This window comes from Asterias amurensis, chromosome 11 (assembly GCF_032118995.1).
Source record: "Asterias amurensis chromosome 11, ASM3211899v1".
Lineage (NCBI taxonomy): Eukaryota > Metazoa > Echinodermata > Asteroidea > Forcipulatida > Asteriidae > Asterias > Asterias amurensis.
Window position 1 is genome coordinate 20,455,269 of NC_092658.1, and position 27,179 is coordinate 20,482,447.

Consider the following 27,179-nt stretch of genomic DNA (forward strand, 5'->3'; position numbering starts at 1 on the left):
ATTGTACTAAGCGTTTCTTTTATCTGTCTTTAGCTTTTTTAGAGAGCCACATTTTTCTTCGTGGCTCCCGGGGCTGGATTTATGTTTTCAAGATGTTTCCAGCAGGATCACTCATTCTTGGTGTGTTATTTTTGTTGTTAAATAATTGTTGTCCAATACTGAAATAGGCAGGGGGTATTTTCGGTACGTAGTTGAAGTCATGGTGTCTAAAGTAGGAACTCGGACGTGAAATAAACGTTTTAAAATAGTTATTCACTTTATGCAGATGATCCAAATAAAGATTTGCATAACGTGAATAATTATTCTTAAACGTTTACTTCACGTCTGATTTCTGCAAAGAACTTGCACACCATGACTTCAACTACGTCCCCAAAATACCACATTGCCAAATTCCAACACGGCTTAATAATATTTTGCAACAAATTAACGCTGTGGATGGAAACATCTCTAGATGACATCCCAGCCCCGGGAGCCACGAAACACAAAGTGGCTCTCTAAAGAAGCTAAAGACAGAAATTCAAGAGGCGCATGGGCGTCAATCGAGGGAGGGACATGTCGCACCCCCATCTTTCGAAGCATGGGGTACACAATATCAAATATTCCCCCACCCATATATTTTGATGACCTTTATCACAAAGCCCAAGTTTTGCACTGTGTAAGACCAAACCCTGTGTCACACTGGGCATTAATCCTGGGGCAAACAATCCATGACACGACTTTTTGCCCCCCCCTCAAAATTGGCCCTTGAATGCACAATTTTTCGAACCCTTAAGCGGGCCCACACATCACTCTCTTGCTCACTCTGTGACAGATTTGCCCCCTAAAACTTGTGTCATAGATCCGCACCTGAAGATGCTGTTAACCCAAAAGGTTCTACTGCGGTTCACATTTTAAAGGCTTTATGTTCTGTTCCACCCTTTATGCCTCTTATCAGCCTAATGTTGTACCACAGAGCATCTAGTATGCAACATTTTCCCGGGCCCTTAAGCGGGCCCGGACCCATGCCGTAAAGGCTTCACACTCGCATGCTCACTCTTTGACAGATTTGCCCCCAAAACTTGTTCCATAGATCCGCACCTGAACTTGATGCTGTAACTCAAAGTTCTATTGCTGCTCTCTGTTCTGTTCCACTCTGTTTGCCTAATTAGCCTAAGATTGCACCACGGAGCATCTATAGAATGCACAATGTTCACAGCCCCTTACTGTTCCAGGCCGTAAAAGGCTCCGCGTTCTGCTTTAAAGCATGCTCCATCTTTAATACCCCCCCCCCCAACCAACCTCACCCCCACTAAAATTTCTTGTCCTGACTCCCCTTTGACGATGCTGGTGATGATAGGGATGTAACGCCATCTGAGCATTATAATGCAGAAACAATACGGATATTACGAAGCTATTGAGTTGTTTTTTAGGTACATTAACCATAACCATGATAGCAAAAGTAGGTGCATCACAGCTGTGAAATAGGCATTAAATTCCAACATCTGAGAGGGGGGGGGGGGGGGGGCACATCACTCCCTCACAAGTAGATTGCACCACACAGCATCTTCGGCCTAAAAAAAATTCCGGGGCCATAAAGCGGGCCCCTGACCCTACGTCGTACGTGTTTCGCCCCCCCCCATCTTTCAAGACGGATTGACGCTCCTGGCAAGAGATACTAATGTACAATGTGACTGGTGCAGTTTTATCCAGTTCACTCTAACTTGATCTATACTCCACTTTCCAAGAGGGACACTTCACGACCAAAGACTTACAAAACATTTATTACCCAGCCTGAATTTTGTAAAACTTTACCAAACTGCTTGTTTTACTGGGGTTCGTATTCAACAATTTTAAATTGTACACAACCCGCTGTATTTGTTTGTACACACAGAAATGGGTCAGTGGGTCACAGAAAATGAGACAATTTTATGTCACCTCCACTGCACACAGTCACATACTGTTTTCGATTTTGTTTTCTTTGTAAAAAGCTTCCAAATGATTTATGACTCATAAATTTCAATATTATCAAATAAAAAATGGTAAGTTATGGCCAATATTTTAGTTTTCGTTCGGATAAATCAATGGATCCAATAGAAATGTACAAACCGCAAACCATCAATCGCAATTGTCTCCGTGTTTGGGGCTAATTTTTTTCCAAATTTTTTTAGTTTTTTTTCCCCGAATGATTAATGAATCATAAATTCAATATTATCAATCAAAAAATCGGTAAATTACAGCCGTTATTTAAGTTTTCGTTCCGATAGATAGAACAATGGATCCGCCAGCAGAAATGGGTCACAAAACGAAACACCTGTCACCTCCTTATAGTGCATGCGTTTTAACTTTTTGAATATGCGGCTGGCCATTTCAAGAACACACAACGTCGCTCTCAGGGATGTTCGATCTCGCCCACACTCTTTATATTAACGGCACGATGCACCCGTGGTAGCGAGGCTGGTCGCCCACCCCCCCCCCCTCCGCCAGGCAGGTCAAGGGTCATGTGACGTCATTCTTACTTGGATGGATGTCATACGACCTCTTTTTATCTTCACGTTTCTTATGTTTTTTACTGAAACCACTGACGATGAGAAGTGAATTGTAGATCTTGTCGGATTTTCAGAACACCCATGTTGTCGAAGACGAAAAACTGGTTGGGATCTGGGCCGGGGAGGCCGAAAAATGTCCATTCGTTGGAGCACCTTCGGTGAGTTAAGATCATTGTATTGTTGCCCAGTTTCCGGACAAGATTCCTTTTTGTTGACAGATTGTTGTTACTTGTTAATGCTGTGAAACAATACACCATTTGATGTTATGTATATGGTATAATGTAGTGACAAAATACGCTTATCAATTTCATTGGCCCACTACCTAATGCGACGAGAAGTGTGTGGGTTATTCTCTAGCCTAGTGTTGAAGAAGGGTTAACCATACTCCATAGTAATGGTTAAAAATAAACCAGCTGATGTAGCTCCACCTACTTCTAATAAGTTCTAGATATGCCCATATAGCCTTGCCCTTGGTACAAAAAACATGTGAAAAGGCCATTCCCTATGGCTAAAACAAAATAAATGTTGTCAGAGTGATAACTCAAGAAGGGCTTGGCGTATTTATTCTTCCAAACTTGATGTGTGGTTTGGTGGTCTTGGGATCCCTCAGTCAGAAGCCTCTTGTTTTTTGGACCCATTTGTCAAATTTCCAGGTCATTACCATGATTACTGTTATTTCAAGCAAAATAAACGTTGTCTAAAGCAATAACTCAAGAATTAGTTTAATCTTAGCTGTGCATTTGTGTTTGTCAACACACCATTCTTGTTTTTAGTTTGTTTTGTTCATCTACATGTAGCTACCATCCATGCAATCTCGGTGGTGAGACATTTTTAACTTTTTGTTTAATACTTTTTTTTTTGCAAGTCGCCAGACACACAAGGCCGCACTTCAAGGTGTGGGCTACAATTATTTATTCCAGAGGCTGTTGCCACCTACTCCTAGGGCTGAAACAGGGTTACCCCTTTTACAGTCCACCATACAGATGTAGGCTTGGGTATCATCAGTCCGAAGCCTGGCCGGTAGAGCAGATAGCACTACCTCCGCAATTTTACATAGCAAGTGTCACGACCGGGATTTGAACCCAGAGCTTGAATCCGATGCTCTTAACTGCTCAGCCATGACATGCCGCATTGGTCTAGAATTGCAAAGGTCGTGGGTTCGAATCCCACCAGAGTATGTTTGTGGTGTTTTTTTCACTGAACTCGGGAAAGTATTGAGTATGTAGTTTCTGAGGGTAAAACCAAAATTAATTTTTATAATTTGTTATTCTTGTCATCAGGTACCTGTACCAGGTCTTAATGAGGAACTCGGTTGTAACGGAGCAGAATAGAGGCCTACTGGTTGAGACGGTACGCTCCATGTCTGAGATACTCATATGGGGAGACCAGAATGATAGCTCTGTATTTGAGTAAGTTATCCAAATACTTAAGGGAAGGTAATCGTTTGGTAATTACTCAAAAAAAATATTAACTTAAAAACTGAGTTGGTAACAAGCATTGGAGAGCTGTTGATAGTATAAACCATTGTGGGAAACTACTCCCTCTGAAGTAACGTAATTTTTGAGAAAGAAGTAAGTTCTCACTAAAATAATAACTCAAGTCAATTCTTTGTTCAACCCCAAAAATCATTTCAAAATTTACCCAGTCAGTTTCCTTTGTGGTTTATATTGATATCTAAAATAATAACAGACTTCTAAGATAGAAGTCTTTTTTTTCTATCTGAAAGCACACAATTCGTCCAACAAGGGTGTTTTTTCTTTCATCATTTTCTGGCAACTTCGATGACCAATTGAGCCCAAGTTTTCACAGGCCTGTTATTTTATGGTTATGATGGTATACACCATGTGAGAACACTGGTCTTTGACAGTTACCAAACGTGTACAGTGGCTTTAAATGAAACAATGAAGAAGAAAAACCCTAATCCCCCATCAGGGTCCCTCTGTACATACTCTGCCAAATAAAACCATGGGAACTATGCCAAATGCAACAAAATTCAACAAGGGATTTTGTTGCATTGTGCAGGTATGTTTTTTATGTTAGGACTGAGCAATGGTGTTTGCACTGCTAAATGTGACAGTATTACTGCAATTCAGCACCAGATCTGGCTCACAAGGTAATTTAGTTCCCCCACTACTTAAAACCAACTCAGGTAAACGTAAATTTTCTGCTCGTGGGGTCAACTCATTCAACCAACTCCCCCTTACACTGAAAAAACCCTTGCCATGCACTGTAGCAAATTTTAAAGTTCAATACAAAAGTTTGATTTTTTAATATAATGGGGCTTGTGGTGTTTTTCCTGGCTGGACCAGAATTTTAATCATTGTCTATAACATTGTATTTTGCTTAGTTGTAAATTTTTTGTGCTGTTGAGTGTTGTGGTATTATTATCCATAGTCTTTATTTAAATTTGGCTGTTTTTCTATTTTTAATATTAATTAATATTTGTATATACATATTTTTATATTAAAACAATTTTTTAATTTTAATGTGTATGTAGTTGCTGGGCACCTCTGAAAAACAGTGTTTCACTGAGAGGTTTCCCCAGGGTAAAGAAGAAACAGATAATTCACCATATAACAAAGCTTCATTGTGTTGTACTCCCTGTCAAGTACACCAGAACCATGCCCAATGAAATAACCTGCCAAATGCTACCCCTAAGTAATATTACTTGACTGCCAAACGCAACATTATCACAACAACTGTTACCATTTGGTTCATAACTTCATATTGTTGCATTTAGCATGGTTAGGGTTTTAAAGTGGGTCATAGATTAGTCTTTCTCAAATGATTAATTAGTGAAAGTTATTATACAATAAAAACAGCATGTACAAATTTTCCGCTGAATTTCAAGAGTGCACTTCCCGAGAAAAACACCGAATTAAAAATGTTCTCCTTCCATGTTTTCTCTCATCGCAGTTTCTTCCTTGAGAAGAACATGCTCCTGTTTTTCTTGAAGATCTTACGCCAGAAGACCGGTCGTTACATCTGTGTACAGCTCCTGCAGACACTCAACATCCTGTTTGAAAACATCAGAAATGAGACATCACTCTGTAAGTTTTATTTTAAAGGCAGTAGACACTATTGGTAGTGACTAAAAATAATTATTATCATCAAACCTTTCTTGATTACGAGCAATGGGGAGAGGTTGGTGGTATAAAACACTGTAAGAAATGGCTCCCTCTGAAGTGCCATAGTTTTTGAGAAAGGAGTATTTTTCCATGAATTTGATTTAGAACTTGAGGTCTTGAAATCAACCATCTAAACACACACAACTTCGTGTGACAAGGGTGTTTTTTTCTTTCATTATTATCTCGCAAGTTCGATGACCGATTGAGCTCAAATTTTCACAGGTTTGTTATCTTATGCATATATTGAAATACATGGACTGCAGCTATTAGAAAACTGTAATATATATTTGAGATCATCCTTTATTGGCTGTTTACGTGCCAGTAACTTGTGATCAAACACGTCATTGTACTAGGCAATTTTCAAATCTAACACGCAAATGGCTTTTTGAACACTAGGCTTACTATGGGTAAACTCTAGTTGTCCACTGTGTAATTTTATGAATTTTTGTTTATCACACAGATTACCTGCTGTCCAATAATCATGTGAACTGCATTATTGAGCACAGGTTTGATTTCTCTGATGAAGAGGTAAGTCTTTAGTGACATATATGTACATCTTTATTTTAGAATTCATGTAATGTGGTTGGTGCAGTAGATCCCAATTTTTCCTTTTTGTCCTGTCGGGATAATGGTGTAAATCGTTGAGGAAGACACTTAATTTGCATTAACCTTCAAAGGGTTTCCCCATGTCTTTGTGAACAACATAGGGCTGCTAGCATCCAAACAGCGACGCAATGGCGTGCATCACTTTTGCATACTGATTGGTCTAAATAATGTGTATGAATATTACTTTGGCGTGGTCTCCATTTTCTATGACTCAAAAACATCCACTGGTGTAACATTACCAAGTAGTTTCTCCTGTCTGGTGTTTGCTCTATTCAGATCAGACAGAGCCTTCTCTGTTGCAGTTATCCAGTTGTGGTACTCACTTCCCTACTACTATCGTCTTGTTTGCTCTTAATGGGTCTCAAGAAGAACTTTGTTTTTTGTTTCTTTGTTTGTTTTTTTCCGCTGATTTGTGCGCAATATATAATCCCTGTTATCGTGGCCGAGCAGTTAAGAGCACCGAATTCAAACTCTGGTGTTTCTGATCAGTAGAGTGTGGGTTCGGATTCCCAGCCGTGACACTTGTGTCCTTAAGCAAGACACTTCACCATTGCTTCGTCCTTCGGATGGGACGTTAAGCTGTTGGTCCCATGTGTTATGTAAAACATGTAAAAGAACCCAGTGCACTTATGAAAAGAGAAGGGGTTCGCCCCGGTGTTCCTGGTCCGATCGGCAGCAAATTGCGCCACAGCACCTTGTAAAACATTACATAGTGCTATCAGAATTAGGTCTCATAATTCAATTGAAGTCACACATCTTGCTGGAAATACTGTATGTTACAGTGCCAGGAGCGTCACTGAGTGACAGACATGTGCGATATATAAGAAGCCACAATTATTATTATTAAAATTAAATATATGATTTCAGGTTCTGGCTTACTACATCTCATTTTTGAAGACTTTATCGTTCAAGTTGAATGTCCACACGATACACTTCTTCTACAATGAGGTAAGGCATCCATTTTGATTCAGAGCAAAATGTTTCATACTTTGTCGAGGAATGAAACTAATTCATTTAATTGTAAATTTAACTAATTCATTTAACTGTAAATTTTGAAGTGGTTTTCCCCATTTGTGTTTTGGTTAAAACTGGTTAATAATTTAAACTTTCCATGCCAACACTACTGCACGCATGGTTGGAGAGTAAAGCGTTATGAACGTATTACACTGGATCTTCGTTCTCTACACTGGCTACCTATTCTCAAGCGGATTCAGTTCAAAATTCTTTTCCTTGTTTACAATCAATGGACCGTTCCGGCTTTCCACTAAGCTCCGCCCACCGCGCACGTGAGCAAGACACATGTACAAGCACTCCCAATGACATTCTGCACGATCCTGCCGCGCGTGCCAAATATACGCACACGCATGACCGAGTTTGTCTGACCACAATCATTGCTGTGATTGGTCAAATGGGTGAACGCGCACAGTTTGATTGACAGACCAGATCGGTCCATACATGGCCTCGCTCCCACATACCTCAATAAGCCTTTTTGAGATATGGTGGACACAATGCTACAACACTATAAGGTTTAAGTAAATTTGTGTGTATACACCCAAACCAAACACGTTCGCCATACCTTAAAAAGGCTTACAAGTATCAGCTCCCAAAAGTTGTGTATTTCATCCAAGAGCCTTCTATAAACATCCAATATTCATCTTCAACTTTCCAATGGCCCACGCACGAATACCCGCTATGGTGATAGAGCATTCTCAGTAGCTGCACCAACTTGCTGGAACAAGCTCCATCTTCACATCCGAGACTCATCCTCGATCAGCTCATTCAAGATTCAGTTAAAAACAAATCTTTTCACACAATGTTAAAGGGAAGATACACGTTTGGTAGTTACTCATGAAACAAATATTAACTTAAAAACTTACTTGGTAACGAGCATTGGAGAGCTGTTGATAGTATAAAACATTGTGGGAAACGACTCCCTCTGAAGTAACGTAGTTTTTGAGAAAGAGGTAATTTCTAACAAAAATATTAAAAGACTTCCTATCTGAAAGCACACAAATTCGTCCAACAAGGGTGTTTTTTCTTTCATCATTTTCTCGCAATTTCGATGACCGATTGAGCCCAAAGTTTCACAGGCTTGTTATTTCATGCTTATGATGGGATACACCAAGTTTTTGAACACTGGTCTTTGACAATTACCAAAAGTGTACAGTGCTTTTAAAGGGATGGTAATTGTCAAAGACCAGTCTTCTCACTTGGTGTACCCCAACATAACCATAAAATAACAAACCTGTGAAAATTTGAGCTCAATTGGTCATCAGAGTTGCGAGGAAATGGTGACAGAAAAAACACCCTTGTTGGACGAATTTGTGTTCTTTCAGATAGGAATAAAAGACTTCTGGCTAGAAGTCTTTTATTGTTTTAGTGAGAAATTACCAAAATTCTCAAAATCTATGCTACTTCAGAGGGAGCCGTTTCTCACAATGTTTAATACTATCAACAGCTCTCCATTGCTCATTACCAAGTCAGTTTTTAAGTTAATATTTGTTTTGAGTAATTACCAACTGAGTTCCTTCCCTTTAAAGCGCTTTGAAACGCCTGTTGGAAGCGCTATAATGTACAAATGTTTATTATTATTATTATTATCATTAGGAACCACTTGAATAAGGGAATCTATGTGTGGTGAAGAGGTTTTCAACTAGTGGTTTAATCCCAACGAGGCCTATTGCGTGATGTGGCACAACTGTTTCAGCCGTTGCTCTCGTCCATTAGGAATGAAGAAACTGTCTTTTAAGAACAGGTGCAAGGTCGCGTGTCACGCCCATGAATTAACATTTTTTACCGGTCATAAACAAAGGTTTATACACACTCACGTGATGCGCTCTCCACCAATAGGAATAGCGAAACTGTCAGATGTATTTATGAATATTTAATTTGTATCTTGTACCTTGTTTAACCCAGCACACCAATGACTTTGCGCTGTATACAGAAGCCATCAAGTTCTTCAACCATCCAGAGAGCATGGTACGAATTGCTGTCAGAACCCTCACGCTCAATGTGTACAAAGGTAAAATAAGCATGACTAAAACAGTACTTTCCCGAGTCCTGTGAAAAAATATCAAATATTATATCGTTGCGGTACCCGCTGCCAAAACATAGGCAATCTCGGTAGTTTAGTTGGTAAGACACTGTTCTAGTGTAGCAAGGGTCGTGGGTTCGAATCCCACCCGATTAATATGCCTGTGATATTTTTTTCACACGACTCGGGAAAGTACTGAGTATACAGTGCTAACACACACATCAGTGTATGGGTAAAAACCAAAATTAATTTTCTTGATCCCCGATGCAAATTTAACATCTCTTACATGTATAACATAAAGTGTGAAAACTTGTCTTTGACAATTACCATCATTGTCCATGCTTTTCAAACCCAGTGCTGACGTGCATCAAAGAAAATCTTATAATAGATGTTAAATTGCATCGAGGTTGGTGTTAGCACTGTATACTCAGCACTTTCCTGAGTCCTGTGAAAAAATATCAAATGTTATATCATTGCGGTACCCGCTAACACACATCGGTGTATGGGTAAAAACAAAAATTTCAGAAAATCTTGTAGTACACAACTTCTCGAATGTGGTTTACATTTGAACTGGTGCCTACAACACTTATTAACCCAGGTTATATTTTCTTACAGTGAATGACAATGCAATGTTGATGTACATCAGGAACAAGACGGCAGTCCCTTACTTCTCTAACTTGGTATGGTTTATTGGTAACCATGTGTTGGAGCTGGACAGCTGTGTGAGAAATGATATTGAGTGAGTAGCAAACACATCGATAGTTTTTTCAAATCAAGAGATTAAAGCCATTGGACACTTTTGGTAAACAGTATTGTCGAATGCTCACACTTCATGTATCACAACTTCTATATAAAATAACAAACCTGTGAAAATTTAGGCTCAATCGGTCATCGGAGTTGGGAGAAAATAACGGGAAAACCCACCCTTGTTTCCTCAAGTTTCGCCGTGTCATGACATGTGTTTAAAGTAAAATCTATGTGGTTAGAAAAATGTTATAAAGGTAGAATACAAAGATCTACCCAAATATGCCTCGAAATTGCGTGGTTTTCTTTTTACCTAGTCGACTAACACGGTTGGCCATTTATGGGAGTCAAATTTTTGACTTCCATAAATGGCCGACCATGTTAGTTCGCGACGTAAAATAAAAACCGTGCAATTTTGAGTGATACTTGTGTGGATCATTATATTCTACTTTTAAAATATATTTCTAACCATATGCATCTCATAACAAACGGTTTCAAATGCTTTTTATAGACCAACTCGTCCGATCCAAGGCAACGTGTTCCTTTAAGCACAAAATCTGCTAAAGCTAAAAAAAATCCTTGCTTATTAAAATCATATTACCGTTCAAGTCTCCACTCAATTGCTATGTTGAGTAAAGAGCAGATCAATACCAGTCACAAGCAATGTATATGGTATGAAGTTTGGCCAGTAGCGTGTATAATAATCAAGCTATTTTTGTGCTTAAGCAAATTTTGTGCTTAAGCAGCTCTATGAAACTGGCCCCTGGTGTTTAATCAGCAGAGTGTGGGTTTGAGTCCATGTCTTGAAACTTAAGCAAAACACTTTGACACCATTATTTCTTTGTTCTTCAGATGGGACATAAAGCTGTAGGTCCCGTGTGTTGTGTAAGGTGCATAGAAGAACCGCTATACACTTATTATGATTGTTGGGTGTTTGCCCCTGTGTTTCTGGCAGTGGCTGCTGAATGGATCACAGCACCTTGTGAACCCTTATAAGGTGCTATAAATCAGGATGAACAATGAAAGTGGAGACGGGGGAAGGGGCTGGCTCTATTTTCTCAATACATTTTGTAGGATTTGAAACTTTGCATGGTGGAAATACGATGTAGAAAGGTTTGCGATAACACCATGTAATGACTATCTCTAAATGAGTTGGGGTGGTTCTGAAAAGAACTGTTAGTTTCAACTCAGCGTTTCGATCAGTATGCTCTGATCGTCTTCTGGACAAAACTTCTCCAGAAGACGATCAGAGCATACTGATCGAAACGTCGAGTTGAAACCAACATATCCTTTTTCAGAACCACCCCAACTCATTTAGAGATTATCATTACATGGTGTTATCACAAACCTTTCTATAGACCCATTGCATATGACGTCACACTCTCAAAAAGGAGACAGAGCATTGGACAATAGTTGTGCGTAAAAATGTGCTTTTTGACCTCAGCTTCTCTGTAGCGTTTCACATTATGCAAGGGGGAGCTACCGATTTCTTACACAATACAGAATGCGCCTTCGAACAATGCGCAGAATTTTGGTTGTCAAGTCACTTTTTGCATGTTTGTATACAATTTAGACACCCAAAATGACACCCAGGATAGGCACATGTGAGTACGCTGCATGTATTGCAAGGGGTCTATATCAATAATTAATTTTTTACTGTTATTTTTCTAGCCATCAGAGTCGCAATCGTCTGTCATCACTGGTTGCTGAACATCTTGACCATCTTCACTATGTCAACGATATCCTCAACTTGAAGATTGAAGCCCTGAATGACGTCCTAACCGACCATCTTCTCAATCGACTCTTGACGCCACTCTATGTGGACTCGCTACTGAGGGAAAGGTCCTATGGAATGGCAGTAAGTCATTGTCTTGCGCTTAATAACACTAATAAAAGTTAATAATAGTTACCATTTTTTTTAATTTTTTATTTTTTTATTTTTTTTAAATTTTTTTGCAAGTCGCCAGACACACAAGACCTGAAGGCCACTTCAAGGTGTGGGCTACAATTATTTTTGTCCAGAGGCCGTTGCCACCTACTCCTAGGGTTGAAACAGGGTTACCCCTTTTACAGTCCATACGGATGTAGGCTTGGGTATCATCAGTCCGAAGCCTGGCTGGTAGAGCAGAAAGCACTACCTCCCCAATTTTACGTAGCAAGTGTCACGACCGGGATTCGAACCCACCCTCTGCTGATCAAACACCAGAGCTTGAATTCGGTGCTCTTATCCGCTCGGCCATGACACGCCATTGATTTATGGAGTTGAACAAAGAATTGACTAGAGTGGGATTAAAAACCATTGACCTCTGGTTTAACGTGCTGGTGCTCTACCAACTGAGCTATCTAGCTATCTGAGCTATTGGCGGTGTCCCTATTTTGTCAATATCTTTGTTCGGGGGTGCCAGTTTTGATATTGCGATTTATAAAGGGCGTCTCAAAACACTTCCAACATTATTACCCCTAGTCACTGGGCCATTCAATTCATTCCTTAAACTAAACCATCCCAGCTCCCTAGGGAGTATACAGCCTGTACAACAAACATGTGTTGCTAAGCTTTAACGTGTGTCAATCGGGATGATATCATATGCTAGGTGGCAGTAGAAGAACTGAGAATTTTTGTACAACGTATGGAAAGTCCATTGAGGCCATGGTAATATCGGAACTAGTGGTAACAGCTACGGATATTTGTCTTGTTGATCTATGCCAAACAACTACTTTGTTGAAGATCGCTCCTTTTTAAAGGCAGTGGACACTATTGGTAATTACTCAAAATAATTTTAAGCATAAAACCTTACTTGGTAACGAGTAATGGGGAGAGGTTGGTAATATAAAACATTGTGCGAAACATCTCCCTCTGAAGTAGAGTAGTTTTCGAGAAAGAAGTAATTTTCCAAGAATTTGATTTTGAGACCTCAGATTTAGAATCTGAGGTCTCAAAATCAAGTTCGTGGAAAATTACTTCTTTCTCGAAAACTATGGCACTTCAGAGGGAGCCGTTTCTCACAATGTTTTATACCATCAACCTCTCCCCATTACTCGTCACCAAGAAAGGTTTTATGCTAATAATTATTTGAGTCATTACCAATAGTGTCCACTGCCTTTAAGTGGGGAACCCAAGTTGCAGAGATACGGAAGAAGGCTAATGGGAGACTTTTCATGCTCAAAACACTGAGACGTTTCAACCCACCACACCTTACTGAAATCTGTTATCACCACTGTACTAGAGCCGCCTGATTTGTTGGTTGTCGTTATTTTTTTCCGTAGGAGGATCCTCCACACATCGGCTCTGTGGTATCACTTTTTCTCCTATCTCAAGTGAGTACATGCTAAGCAAAGAAATATTACATAGCGGAAACTGGTTACCGGCCAAATGCCCATGAAGTTTACATTGGTGTGAATGGTGCCCCACTCATTTTGTGCTTGGCCTAGAAATTTGCTGAGCATTATGATCTGTTCACAGCTTAAAGAAACTGGGCCTAGGTGTCCTTTATGTTTCTTGATCACGTCACATTAACATATAATGTCAAGATTTGACCATGCCGACATGGCAGATTCTTTTAATTTTGGACCAAAAACCCAACTTTACAAAATTTTAAATATTTTTCAAACTTTTGTGAATTTACCCTGTCCCTACTAAAAAAATGTGTTCAGTAGTCCATTCTGTATCACTTGAAACCATAAAATCACCTTAAACAATTTTGACCCCAAATCAGAAAATTTGCAAAGCCTGCTAGGTGGATTTTTAGATTTTGAACAAAAACCCAACTTTACAAAATTCTTAATATTTCTCAACAATGTTTCTCTTAATATTTATCCAGTCAGATAAAATGTCTTCAGTAGTTCATTCCGTATCAATTGAAACCATAAAATCACTTACAATTTGTTGACCCAAAATCTGAAAATTTGATCAAACTTTTATTTTAGACATAATTTGATTTTTTTTTCCACCAGGTTTTTCTCATTCTGGATCATCCTCCACTGGTGTCCAATCTTGCTGGACTCATCTTCCATGGGAATGAAGCATCAATAGCACAGCAACCCGTGGATACCAGTGGCATAGAACGGGTGAAATACCGCGGTTTCGTCAAGCCCCAAGAAACATTGGAACGCTCGCTGGAGAGCAACCGGGAAAAGGGCAGTACCCCGTTGCCACGGAAACGCCCAAACTACCGCAATGTTGACTCGCCGACGGAGGAGGCGGAGATGGAAGGAGGCGGGTTCTTCACTGATGGATCGGAGAAGAAGGAGGCTGCAGATGAGGAAGCGGACAATATGGAGAAGATCTGGGTTCATCAAGACGATGAAGAAGGTACACTTTTGTAAGATTTTTTTTTCAAACCATAGAAAAAGCAAACACCAATGATTCTTATCTGGAACTTTACTGTCCTGCGATTCTTTCACTTAAAGGAACACGTTGCCTTGGATGGTCGAGTTGGTCTTTGCAAAGCGTTTTAAGCCGTTTGTTATGAAATGCAAATGGTTAAAGTAGATTATAATGATCCACACAAACATGCCTCAAAATTGCATGTTTTCCTTTTATGTCACGAAAAAACACGGTCGGCCATTTTGTGGAGTCAAAATTTTGTCTTCGTAAAATGGCCGACCGTATTAGTTCACAAATTGTGTTTTCCTTCATGTATTAGGGGTTATTCTTCCTACATGGACATGTTCCCTCTGGATTTTCAGCGAAATCTCACAAAACATATTCAAATAAAATGAAATGTTCAGAAGTTAGTTTTATTGTGTACATTAACATCTACATTTATATAGTATTAAAACAATCGGACGGTTCCAAAAACCAAGTGTATGCTTTGCTTTTAATACCAACTCAAACCGTGCATTTAAAGACATTGGACACTATTGGTAATTGTCAAAGACCAGTCTTCTCACTTGATGTATCTCAACATATGCATAAAATAACACACCTGTAAAAATTTGGACTCGTTTGTTCGTGGAAGTTGCGAGATAATAATGGAAGTAAAAACACCCTTGCCACACGAAGTTGTGTGCGCTTAGATGGTTGATTTCGAGACCTCAAAAACTAATTTTGAGGTCTCATAATCAAACTCGTGGAAAATAGGCCTAACTTCTTTCTCGAAAACTATGGCACTTCAGAGGGAGCTGTCTCTTACAATGTTTTATACTATCAACAGCTCTCCATTGCTTGTTACCAGTTTTTATGCTAATAATTATTTTGAGTAATTACCAATAGTGTCTACTACCTTCAAACAAGACATTTGATTTTCATGAAATCTACAGGTGTAAAGACACTGAGTGCTTCCGGAATCAGCCAGAGCTGCCCTGTCATCAGCCAGAACTGCACTGATGAAGAGAAGAGGTCTGCTGTCCACGGAGCAAGACAATCAGAACTGCAACTGACCAAAAGGTATTGACGGTATTGAATATGACGTCACCGTTCAAATATCTGCCCTACAATAATATGGCCTCAGTGCACTTATGCATGTGTATGTGCGTGCATGTGCGTGGATTGGCAGCTTATTGCGCCACAGCACCTTGTAAACCATTACATGGTGCTAAGGATTAGGTCTTATATCTCAAGCTTCGTCCCACTCCTTGCAGTAATAATACCAGGCGCTTTGTATCCTTTGACAAAAGGGGCGTCATAAATACTTTACTATAATTATTATGTGCCGTAGAAATCAAACCGGACTCGCTGCATGCTGCATGCTTCATTGATGTATGCGTATGAATGCGCATACAGTTTTCCCAACAAAATGGCGACTTTCATAGCAACAAAGTATGTTCAATACAGTCTTTTGACCCTTCTACAATCCCAGCCATATCTCGTTTGGCCCCCACAACAACAAACAAAATTTTTATTTTTGTTTCTGTGAGCAATGAATGTTATTACACCTGTGTCCTTAAAGTCATTGGACACTTTTGGTAAACAGTATTTTTCAAAGACCCTTACTTCGTGTATCACAACTTATATATAAAATAACAAACCTGTGAAAATTTAAGCTCAATCGTTGATCGGAGACGGGAGAAAATAACGGGAAAACCCACCCTTGTTTGCGCACGTTTCGCCATGTCATGACATGTGTTTCAAATAAATCCGTAATCCTTGATACTGAGAATTGATAATTGTTTTAATGTTTTCTCAAAAAGTGAAACATTTCATGGAATAATATTTCAAGGGAAGTCTTTCACCATTACCTTCTGTAAACCCTGTAGGTTATTTGTAAATCTGTGAACTTTTTTTTCTTTTTTTTTCTGTTCCGAAAGTGTCCTATGGCTTTAACCAAGACATTTAACCATGATGCGTGTTCCATCGGATGGGGCTACCCTGTGTAAATGATACTTCATAATAATAATAATAACAATAATATTGATGCTAAGTTCTACTTTTGTCTGTTACTTACAGGCCATATTTCCAAGTCATCGTCAATTCATTGGATGCGGAAACCAGTGACTACCGAACTTTGTTCTCACTCTGTTTGCTGTATGCCCTGGGAACCAATGAAGGTAATTAAGTGTCTGTGAAACGACACTAAAGGTTTTCCTTTAAAGTCATTGGACACTATTGGTAATTGTCAAAGACCAGTCTTCTCACTTGGTGTATCTCAACATATGCATAAAATAACAAACCTGTGAAAAATTTAGCTCAATTGGTTGTTGAAGTTGCGAGATAACAATGAAAGAAAAACACCCCTGTCACGCAAAGTTGTGTGCTTTCAGATGCTTGATTTAGAGACCTCAAAATCTTATTCTGAGATTTGAAATCAAATTCGTGGAAAATTACTTCGTTCTCAAAAACTACGTTACTTCAGAGGGAGCCAATTCTCACAATGTTTTATACTATCAACAGCTCCTCATTACTCGTTACCAAGTAATGTTTTATGCTAATAATTATTTTTGAGTAATTACCAATAGTGTCCACTGCCTTTAACACGATGTTACATATTGACCCCTTGCACGCGCGTCACACGCGGCGACTGATGCCACGCTCACCATGTTGGTGGTCAATAGGCTTACGTGTAAACGCTGCGTCACCTAAAAAAGCGCACTTCACTGAATAACACACGTTGACATTGACCAACAAAATGGTGCATCCAAGATTATTCTGATGATGAGTTCAGGTGAAATGGGTCAATACTGTTCGTGCCTGGTTCTTTGCTTGTATTTGCTCAGCAGAAATATTTGCTGAGAACCATTTTTTTTGTCTAACAGTGTTATGAAATTTGGCCCTTCATTCAACGGTCTGTTTTGGTTTTGGTTTTATTCTAGGAATTAAACAAGATCTTTTGAGCAGTGTGTTCTTGACTAGCAGGTCCAAGGTGAGTGATAGACTTCAATAAAGGATTTTTGTAAAAGGATCTGTAACTTTGCTGGAACCAGCCTAGAGATAGACTATAAACCTTTAATGCTGTTACATCTTGGTCATGTTCCCTGTTTCCAATAACAGTAGTTGATGCTAACATTCGTTGCGCAAACATGGCACCAGACTATTATTTCGTCCAGCCTCAGTTTGGTTACAATGAGTTGGAATGGAGTAAAATCAAGATGGCCACACTGTGATAAAGGTCTATTGTTCAACACTAAATTAATTTTCATTGTGCAAGTCTATTTCGCATGCATTCCAGGCTCGTTTTGGTCACATTTGCCTGTCCGACTTGGCAACCATGACTGCTGCTGAGGTTTTTGTCCTTGGGTTTTTTCAATTATTAAACATATTTTATTAGAGATCGCCTAATATCACAAGGCAGGTGCCACTTCAAGTTGAAGTATACAATTAAGGGAACGTTGCCACCTAGTCCTGGGGCTGCAACAGGGTTACCCTCCTTCCATAAGGATGTAGCCTGGCTGGTAGAGCAGAATGGGGTGTCGTGGCTGAGCGGATAAGAGCACCGAATTTGAGCTCTAGTGATTTTGTTCAGCAGAGTGTTGGTTCGAATCCCGGTTGTGACACTTGTGTCCCTGAGCAAGACACTTAACTATTATTGCTTCTGTCCACCCAGGGGTGAATGGGTACCTGTGAGGGCAGAGAGGGTTCTTGTGATTGATTTAGCTGAGTAGCGCATGTTTGTTGCACAAGGCTGTATACTCCCCAGGGAGCTGAGATGGTTTAAAGAATGATTTAAGGCCCAGAGACCAGGCAGAGTAATTTGAAGTGCTTTGGGACACACTTCGGGTGTGAAAAAGCGCTATATAAAAACGTAATATTATTACTATTATTATTAATGCACTATCAGTTTCTACGCATGTGGACATTGTCACCAGTTGGTAGCCATAGTCGCTAGTTCAGAAATGACTGTTGTCTGAAATTTAAGTTTACAAATAATATTAGGTTTTACCGACCAAACGGACGTATGGTATAAATGCACAAAATAGATAATATCCTGACGTTTTGACCCTTGCAGTCTTTTTTTTAACAACATAATCTATCAATCTTGCACCATATCCTGCAGGATGTTGCCTCCACAAATTTTCCCTCTCCACTCTTGCCTATCTTGCACTCTTCGGTGTTCCAGGTAGAAGGTAGAAGGTGCTTTTAGCGATGATGTCGTTTTCCCATTTCTTCCGAGGCCTACCCCTGTCTATTTTTCCCAGTTACTGTTTCAAGTAGGATTTATTTTGGGAGTCTGTTGTTTTTCATTCTCACTATGTGGCCAAACCAGGAAAGTTAGTTCTTGTACATAACGTACTATGATCAAGGAATATAGCTTGTGACCAGGGCCCAATTTCATAGAGCTGCTAAGCACAAAAATTTGCTGAGCATGAAATTTTTTGCCTTGATAAAAACAGGATTACCAACCAAATTACCATGTCATTTTCAGGATAAGCAAACAACAGCTGAATACCTGTAACAAGCAATATGCAACATATGGAAATTTGGTTGGTAATCCTGTTTTTACCACTGGAAGAAATTTCATGCTAAGCAAATGTTTGTGCTAAGCAGCTCTATGAAATTGGGCCCTGGATGTTTTTATTTGTTACATAGAACATGAACAATGTTTGTCTTCTGATGACAGGACAAGAGTAGCTACAGCAAGGTGTTAGTGAACTCTCTGATCAACACCATGGCGCAGAGTTGCCAGTTCAACAGTCGCATCCGTCCCGTCACTCTGGAGATGGCTAGTCTACTGCTCAAGCAGCTTGTGTTTTCCTCGGACACTAGCCGCTGCTACCTGGAGGACAAACACCTAGCCAGTGTGGAGGTATTTATTTTATTCTAGACCCATTATTTTTATGTGCCGCCTTCTTGTGGTAAGAAACTTAACAGTTTATTTGTGGCTGGTCTCCTTCTCGAGCAGCTTGTGTTTTCCCCAGACACTAGTCACTGCTATCTGGAGGAAAAACTACTAGCTAGTGTTGAGGTATTTCGTCTAGACCCATTGTTTGTATGTGCCGCCCTCTTGTGGCAAGAAACTACTGAATAGTTTATTCATGGCTAGTCTACTGCTCAAGCCGCTTATGTTTACCCCAGACACTAGCTGCTGTTACCTGGAGGATAAACACCTAGCCAGTGTGGAGGCATTTCCTCTAGACCCATTAACTGTATGTGCCGCCCTCTTGTGGCAAGAAACTACTGAATAGTTTATTCATGGCTAGTCTACTGCTCAAGCCGCTTATGTTTACCCCAGACACTAGCCGCTGTTACCTGGAGGATAAACACCTAGCCAGTGTGGAGGCATTTCCTCTAGACCCATTAACTGTATGTGCCGCCCTCTTGTGGCAAGAAACTACTGAATAGTTTATTCATGGCTAGTCTACTGCTCAAGCTGCTTGTGTTTTCCCCTGACACTAGCCGCTGTTACCTGGAGGATAAACACCTAGCCAGTGTGGAGGTATTTCTTCTAGACCCATTAACTGTATGTGCCGCCCTCTAGTGGCAAAAACTAAAAAGCTGTTATTTTCCCCCCCACAAAATGTTTGCATGAGGGGTAGTTTTTGTTCCAAGTTTTCACAAGTGTTGCATCTTGCACAGTGGCATAGCTTGCACGGTGTGTGGGGTAAAGGCATCGTCTTCAGGGGGGGGGGGGGTGCTAAAACAACCAAGGTTTTTTGTTTGTGTTTTTCAGTGGGCGTTGCTTGTGGGTTTATACCTGGATGTGTTTACATGAGTGTGTTTTTTTTTTTTCATACAAGGATATCCATTATTAAATTGCTACACGCTGTGTGATGGGGGGGGGGGGGGGTCTGTCCTTAATTTGGTAGTTCGAAGAAAATCAAAATTAAAGGTCCCAAACCTGAATTTAGAATTTCCAATTGGGGCCTATTACACATGTTAACATAACAGTTATCATTTCTAATACAAATAGACTAAATTTGTAAGAGCAATTATAAAGATAAATATTAATAGTAAACTTGCGGGTGCAACCATGGGTAAAAACTCTTTTGAAGGAGTGGTGGCTCTGAAAAGAGCCGGTTTGGTCTCGACGTTTCGAACAGTGTACTCTGCTCGTCTTCAGGACTAAATTTGTGTTGTACCTTTTTTTCCTACAATAAAGTATCTGTTAAAAGTCAGCAAAATAATCCATTTCTTGGTGTTGGTCGAACACACGGGAGGGACACACCTTTAAGATTGACGCCATGTTGTTATTTCCTTTTGTCATCAGGGATCCAAAGAGGAGAGCATGTTGCTACTCAGGAATTTCTACCGTGGGGATGAACTCTTCCTAGATATGTTTGATGATGAGTACCAGAGCATGGCGGTAAGTCATGGAAACCTACATGGGAAACTCGCATGTAGAAAGATTGGTGGTGGAAAACTAAGGGAAACTTGTATGTAGGTAGAAAGATTGATGAGGGAAACTTGTATGTAGAAAGATGTGTGGTGGAAACCTAAGGGAATTTCTACCGTGGGGATGAATCTTTCCTAGATATGTTTGATGATGAGTACCAGAGCACGGCGGTAAGTCATGGAAACCCAGGGTTTCGAAATTAGCGGTCGCCCGGTCGACAAATGCGAGTGAAAATAGCAGCGGGCGAGTGAAAACCCTTTCTCACTAGCCCGCCGGGCGAGTCAAATAGTTATTCGTTTTCACATATAAATAAGGGTTCAGTGGCAAAATCCCACAGAAAACTTTTACTAAAGCTTTTAAACTAGTAAGTTTGACAATTCTAGATACTTGCTAGATTTAATTTTGCCGTGATCGGGACCGGAATTGCTGTCGTTCGTTTCAGAAAACACGTACAATCAATTGAAAACACGACGCACAAACCACATGGTGCCGAGTATCCTTACAGAACATGTACATGGTCGCCCACTGGTACGTCCATGCAGTGTGCACAGCACATACACAACACACACACAGTCGTCCAAAGTCCATTCTGACCAACACTCTGCACGCTGTGATTGGCCGTTGATGGCTGTTAATAATTCCAAATTCACGATGTTCTTGACTAGACTTCAATGCAGTACACGTTCGCGAACGGAGTAAATAATTGTCGCACGTTGTGCATAATGCCTGCAGACTGTGCACAATGTACAGCCTTGGAGGAATTCCAATAACAAGGACAACTTTTGCCAACAGAGGGCGTTGCGATGCAAAGTTCATTGAATTATTTCTCGATATGTGCGTTGTTGACTGATCGTTGATTCATGAAGATTTTGTTGCAAACGGAGTTCAAAACATGTTCAAATCAACCGAACCCTAACCATGAAGCCATTAAAGTTGTTGATGGAAAAGGGATAGTTTAAGGTAAAAATTCAAATATAATATCCTCTAAAAAAAAGCAATTTTAAGGGCTTAATTTTCGGGGGGTTTTGGGGGTTTTTTTTGGGGAAAATTTTGTGTATAAATACATGCGGGCTAGTGAAAAAACCTGCGGGCGATCGAGAATTGTGGTTGACACGCCCGGCGGGCGATTGAAAAAAAAAGTTAAGGGAAACCCCTGAAACCTACATGGGAAACTTGCATACAGAAAGATTGGTGGTGGAAACCTAAGGGAAACTTGTATGTAGGTAGAAAGATTGATGAGGGAAACTTGCATGTAGAAAGATGTGTGGTGGAAACCTAAGGGAATTTCTACCGTGGGGATGAACCTTTTCTAGATATGTCGATGATGAGTACCAGAGCATGGCGGTAAGTCATGGAAACCTACATGTATGTACATGGGAAACTTGCATTTAGAAAGATTGGTGGTGGAAACCTAAGGGAATTTCTACCGTGGGGATGAACTCTTCCTAGATATGTTTGATGATGAGTACCAGAGCATGGCGGTAAGTCATGGAAACCTACATGTATGTACATGGGAAACTTGCATTTAGAAAGATTGGTGGTGGAAACCTAAGGGAATTTCTACCGTGGGGATGAACTCTTCCTAGATATGTTTGATGATGAGTACCAGAGCATGGCGGTAAGTCATGGAAACCTACATGGGAAACTCGCATGTAGAAAGATTGGTGGTGGAAACCTAAGGGAAACTTGTATGTAGGTAAAAAAATTGATGAGGGTAACTCGCATGTAGAAAGATTGGTGGTGGAAAACTAAGGGAAACTTGTATGTAGGTAGAAAGATTGATGAGGGAAACTTGTATGTAGAAAGATGTGTGGTGGAAACCTAAGGGAATTTCTACCGTGGGGATGAACCTTTCCTAGATATGTTTGATGATGAGTACCAGAGCATGGCGGTAAGTCATGGAAACCTACATGTATGTACATGGGAAACTTGCATTTAGAAAGATTGGTGGTGGAAACCTAAGGGAATTTGTACTGTGGGGATGAACGCGTCCTAGATATGTTTGATGATGAGTACCAGAGCATGGCGGTAAGTGGTGGACACCTTCATGGGAAACTCGCATGTAGAAAGGAAACCTGTGGGAAACGTGCATGTATGTAGAAAAATTTATGGTGGATGCTTGCGTATACAAAGTGATTGGTGATGGAAACCTGAGGAAAATATTGCAGGTGTCGGAAACCTGAGTAATAATAATAACCGTATTTATGAGTGTGCCTTTTGCCAAAGGATACAAAGCGCCAGGTATTATTACTGCAAGGAGTGGGACGAAGTTTGAGATATAAGACCTAATCCTTAAGCACCATGTACAGTAATGGTTTACATGGTGCTGTGGCGCAATGCGCTGCCAATCCAGCCAGGAACACCGGGGCGAACCCCTTCTCTTTTCGATAAGTGCACTAGGTTCTTTTACGTGCGTTACACAACACATAGGACCAACGGCTTAACGTCCCATCCGAAGGACGAAGCAATGGTTAATTGTCTTGCTTTAAGACACAAGTGTCAACGCTGGGGATTCGAAGCCACACTCTGCTGATCAGAAACTCCAGAGTTTGAATTCGGTGCTCTGTAACACCCTCAAAGTTCACTCTAGACCAAAATGAGAGTGATATCCGTTCGTTTTCCTTTGTTTTTATACAATCACATTCTTATTCGCATACTGGATTTCAGGATTCTTGTTTTGTAACATGATCAAATAAAACAACGCCACGTCTGTAGTTCATTTCCAGCTTGAAACATTAGAAATACTTTTAAGTAACTGATTGTTATAAAATTGTTAAAACAATTTTATAAAGATCAGTTTGAATTTGGAGAAGTTCTATTTTTGCACTCTTTGGACAAGGTCAACGATTGTGGAAGAGTGCAACTGCACTCACAGTAACCAGAAACCACTAGCCTGATGCCAAATGCAATGTCATTGTCTGAGGAATAATAAAGTCCCTTGTATTGTGGTAGAGTTAATCTTAAAAGGGGAGGAAGGGAAGGAAGGAAGCCAGAAAATGAAAGACAGAAAGGAAAAACATGTAACATGAGTTGAGATAAAGTTCAGGTTTGTTGGTGTTTTGTTTTTTTCATTCTGGGAACAAAGATAATGAGGCCGTTGCCTCACTGCCCCTGGTCAGTGCCTCGGTGCTCCTTGAAAGTGTGGAGGTGTCGTGGCCGAGCGGTTAAGAGCACCGAATTGTTTTTGATCAGCAGAGTGTGGGTTCGAATCCCCAGCCATGACACTTGTGTCCTTAAGCAATACACTTCACCATTGCTCTTATGTAACTTTCCATTGCAGTGTGTTTAGATGTGTAGTAGCCCTTTTTCTATAAACAAAACTCAATTTTCTGTTTCGTGGTGTCTCTGCAGACCTTCTTTTGCTGACAAAATTTGATAAGAGAAATGAGCAAAACCAGCAATGTCTGGGCATTTTTCGATGATTATACAGAAATGAACAGTCTAAAGCCTGTTCAAATTGCACATTGTCCCTTCAACATCTATGAATCAGTCAATTATTTCAGATCTCAACAATTATTCCAATTAAATCCTATTTTTCTGCTTTTAATTTGTCCAGACACGTCCACTTAATGTTGAGTACTTAATGATGGATGAATCTATTCTACTTCCTCCCACTGGAACCCCATTGACGGGTATTGACTTCATTAAGCGTCTTCCCTCTGGGGAGCTGGAGAGAACCAGAAGAGTAAGTGTCACTGGCGGAGAGAAATAAAAACAACTTTAAGTACCAAGTCATAAAACCATTTAATGATTTGAGGTGAATTTCAGACCCTCACCAAAACTCTAAATAGTTCTCGCTTTGAAAAAGAAACACTTCCGATAGTTTGACTCTACACAGTCTGTCAAACCTTTTATCTTCTTCTACATCTCTAATTACTCATACACTACCCTCTAAAGTCAGGGGACTTATTGGATATCCCCATAACATAGTTTGGGAATCAAGTAAGAGCCCCCAAGCATACCCTACCCTCTAAGGCCTTAAGAGAATAGCCCTCTAGAAGACCCCTACCCTCTAAGTTCTTATGTCTCTCCAGGGACTAAGGTGATAGCCCCCAGCATAACCCTACCCTCTAAGGCCTCATGTCACTTAAGGAACTAAGAAGATAGCCCTTTAGAAAAACCCTACTCTCTAAGGTCTTATGTCTCTCCAGGGACTAAGAAGATAGCCCTCAAGAATACCCCTACCCTCTAAGGTCTAATGTCCCTCCAGGGACTAAGAAGATAGCCCTTTAGAAAAACCCTACCCTCTAAGGTCTTATGTCTCTCCAGGGACTAAGAGGATAGCCCCCAGCATAGCCCTGCCCTCTAAGGTCTAATGTCTCTCCAGGGACTAAGAAGATAGCCCTCTAGAATACCCCTACCCTCTGAGGTCTTATGTCTCTCCAGGGACTAAGAGGATAGCCCCCAGCATAGCCCTGCCCTCTAAGGTCTAATGTCTCTCCAGGGACTAAGAGGATAGCCTCATAATATAGCCCTACTATGTTCCTCCAGGGAATAAGAAGATAGCCCTCTAGAATACCCCTACCCTCTAAAGTCTAATATGTCCCTCAAGGGACTAAGAGGATAGCCTCCTAGCATAGTCCTACCCTCATGTCCATCCAGGGACCAAGAGGATAGCCCCTAGCATAGCACTACCCTCTAAGGCCTTATGTCCCTCCAGGGACTAAGAGGATAGCCTCCTACCTGTAGCATAGCCCTACCCTCATGTCCCTCCAGTGACCAAGAGGATAGCCCCCTAGCATAGCCCTACCCTCTAAGACTTTATGTCTCTCCAGGGACCAAGAGGATAGCCTCCTAGTATAGCCCTACCCTCTAAGGTCTTATGTCCCTCCAGGGACTAAGAAGATAGCCCTCTAGAATACCCCTACCCTCTAAGACCTTATGTCTCTCCAGGGACTAAGAGGATAGCCTCTTAGCATAGCCCTACCCTCTAAGGTCTTATGTCCCTCCAGGGACTAAGAGGATAGCCCCCTAGCATAGCCCTACCCTCTAAGGCCTTATGTCTCTCCAGGGACCAAGAGGATAGCCTCCTAGTATAGCCCTACCCTCTAAGGCCTTATGTCCCTCCAGGGACTAAGAAGATAGCCCTCTAGAATACCCCTACCCTCTAAGGCCTTATGTCTCTCCAGGGACTAAGAGGATAGCCTCTTAGCATAGCCCTACCCTCTAAGGTCTTATGTCCCTCCAGGGACTAAGAGGATAGCCCCCTAGTATAACCATACCCTCTAAGGTCTTAAGTCTCTCCAGGGACTAAGAGGATAGCCCCCTAGCATAGCCCTACCCTCTAAGGCCTTATGTCCCTTGAGGGACAGGAGGATAGCCCTCTAGAATACCCCTACCCTCTAAGGCCTTATGTCCCTCCAGGGACTAAGAAGATAGCCCTCTAGAATACCCCTACCCTCTAAGGTCTTATGTCCCTCCAGGGATTAAGAGGATAGCCCTCTAGAATACCCTACCCTCTAAGGTCTTATGTCTCTCCAGGGACTAAGAAGATAGCCTCCTAGTATAGCCCTACCCTCTAAGGCCTTTTATCTCTCCAGGAACTAAGAAGATAGCCCCCTAGCATAGCCCTACCCTCTAAGGCTTTATGTCTCTCCAGGGACTAACGGGATAGCCCCTAGCATAATCCTACCCTCCACGTCATTATGTCCTGTCAAGGAATAATATAAGTGGATAGCCCCTGAAATATCACTACCCTCTCGGGCATTATGTTCCTCCAGGGACTAAGAAGAGAATAGCCCCCCCCCCCCCCAGCATAGCCTTACATTTAAGGACTTTTCACTTTGATTTATAACAACCCTTTTCTTTCAACCTCAAAACCCCTTGCCCTGTTCTCTCTTCACAAATTTCAAAAATAATATCAGAAGCGATTGCTTCTACTGAAATCTTCCACCCCAACCTCTTAGGCCAAAAACAAACAAAAAACAGTCAATCGTTCCTGCACGCATCCTTTTTGGGGGGCCGCATCCTTTTTTTAATCCATTCTTTCAAAAGGACTGGTCTTTTCCCAAATCTAACGTGATGCTCTTGAAAAAAATAAGTTTGCAGTCGGTTCAAACTGAAGAATTGATGGACTGTTTGATTTGAAATACTTAGAGGCCATCTTGGAAAAAAAAAAAAAAAAAAAAAAAAAAAAGGCCCTCATCCTCTTTTTTGAAAAGTGCGGACGATCAACTGGTATTTTTTTTTATTTTGCCTTATCTGTTCACAAACATGATTTGCTTGCATCCAGCACCCCATTTCAAAGTGATTTTCACAAAGTAGTCATTAGTTTTTACTTTTCTTTGTAACACAGGCCATCCGCATGTTTTTCCTGCTGCGGAACCTTTCTCTCACGTTGCGCAACGAGACAGAAACCAAACTACCCCTAGCCAGTCAAGAACAGCTCGTCAAATCATCAGACAAGCTCGATCTAAGTAAGTGCAAAACCAAACCT

The 27,179-nt window shown here is 40.7% G+C and overlaps 1 protein-coding gene across 1 annotated transcript in view; it reads left to right on the plus strand.

The window, feature by feature from the left end:
- Positions 1–2,495: 2,495 nt before the first annotated feature.
- LOC139943655 (protein CLEC16A-like) overlaps positions 2,496–27,179 on the plus strand; it is a 131,379-nt gene continuing 106,695 nt past the window's right edge. The window contains exons 1-17 of the mRNA XM_071940386.1: positions 2,496–2,683; positions 3,806–3,934; positions 5,442–5,575; positions 6,114–6,181; positions 7,127–7,207; positions 9,176–9,281; positions 9,909–10,032; positions 11,709–11,895; positions 13,302–13,352; positions 13,989–14,346; positions 15,297–15,423; positions 16,423–16,523; positions 17,286–17,335; positions 19,031–19,216; positions 20,618–20,713; positions 24,300–24,428; positions 27,039–27,159. Of these exons, the coding sequence (XP_071796487.1) occupies positions 2,607–2,683; positions 3,806–3,934; positions 5,442–5,575; positions 6,114–6,181; positions 7,127–7,207; positions 9,176–9,281; positions 9,909–10,032; positions 11,709–11,895; positions 13,302–13,352; positions 13,989–14,346; positions 15,297–15,423; positions 16,423–16,523; positions 17,286–17,335; positions 19,031–19,216; positions 20,618–20,713; positions 24,300–24,428; positions 27,039–27,159 (2,125 nt within the window). The 5' untranslated portion in view covers positions 2,496–2,606. The remainder of the gene's footprint in view (positions 2,684–3,805; positions 3,935–5,441; positions 5,576–6,113; positions 6,182–7,126; positions 7,208–9,175; positions 9,282–9,908; positions 10,033–11,708; positions 11,896–13,301; positions 13,353–13,988; positions 14,347–15,296; positions 15,424–16,422; positions 16,524–17,285; positions 17,336–19,030; positions 19,217–20,617; positions 20,714–24,299; positions 24,429–27,038; positions 27,160–27,179) is intronic.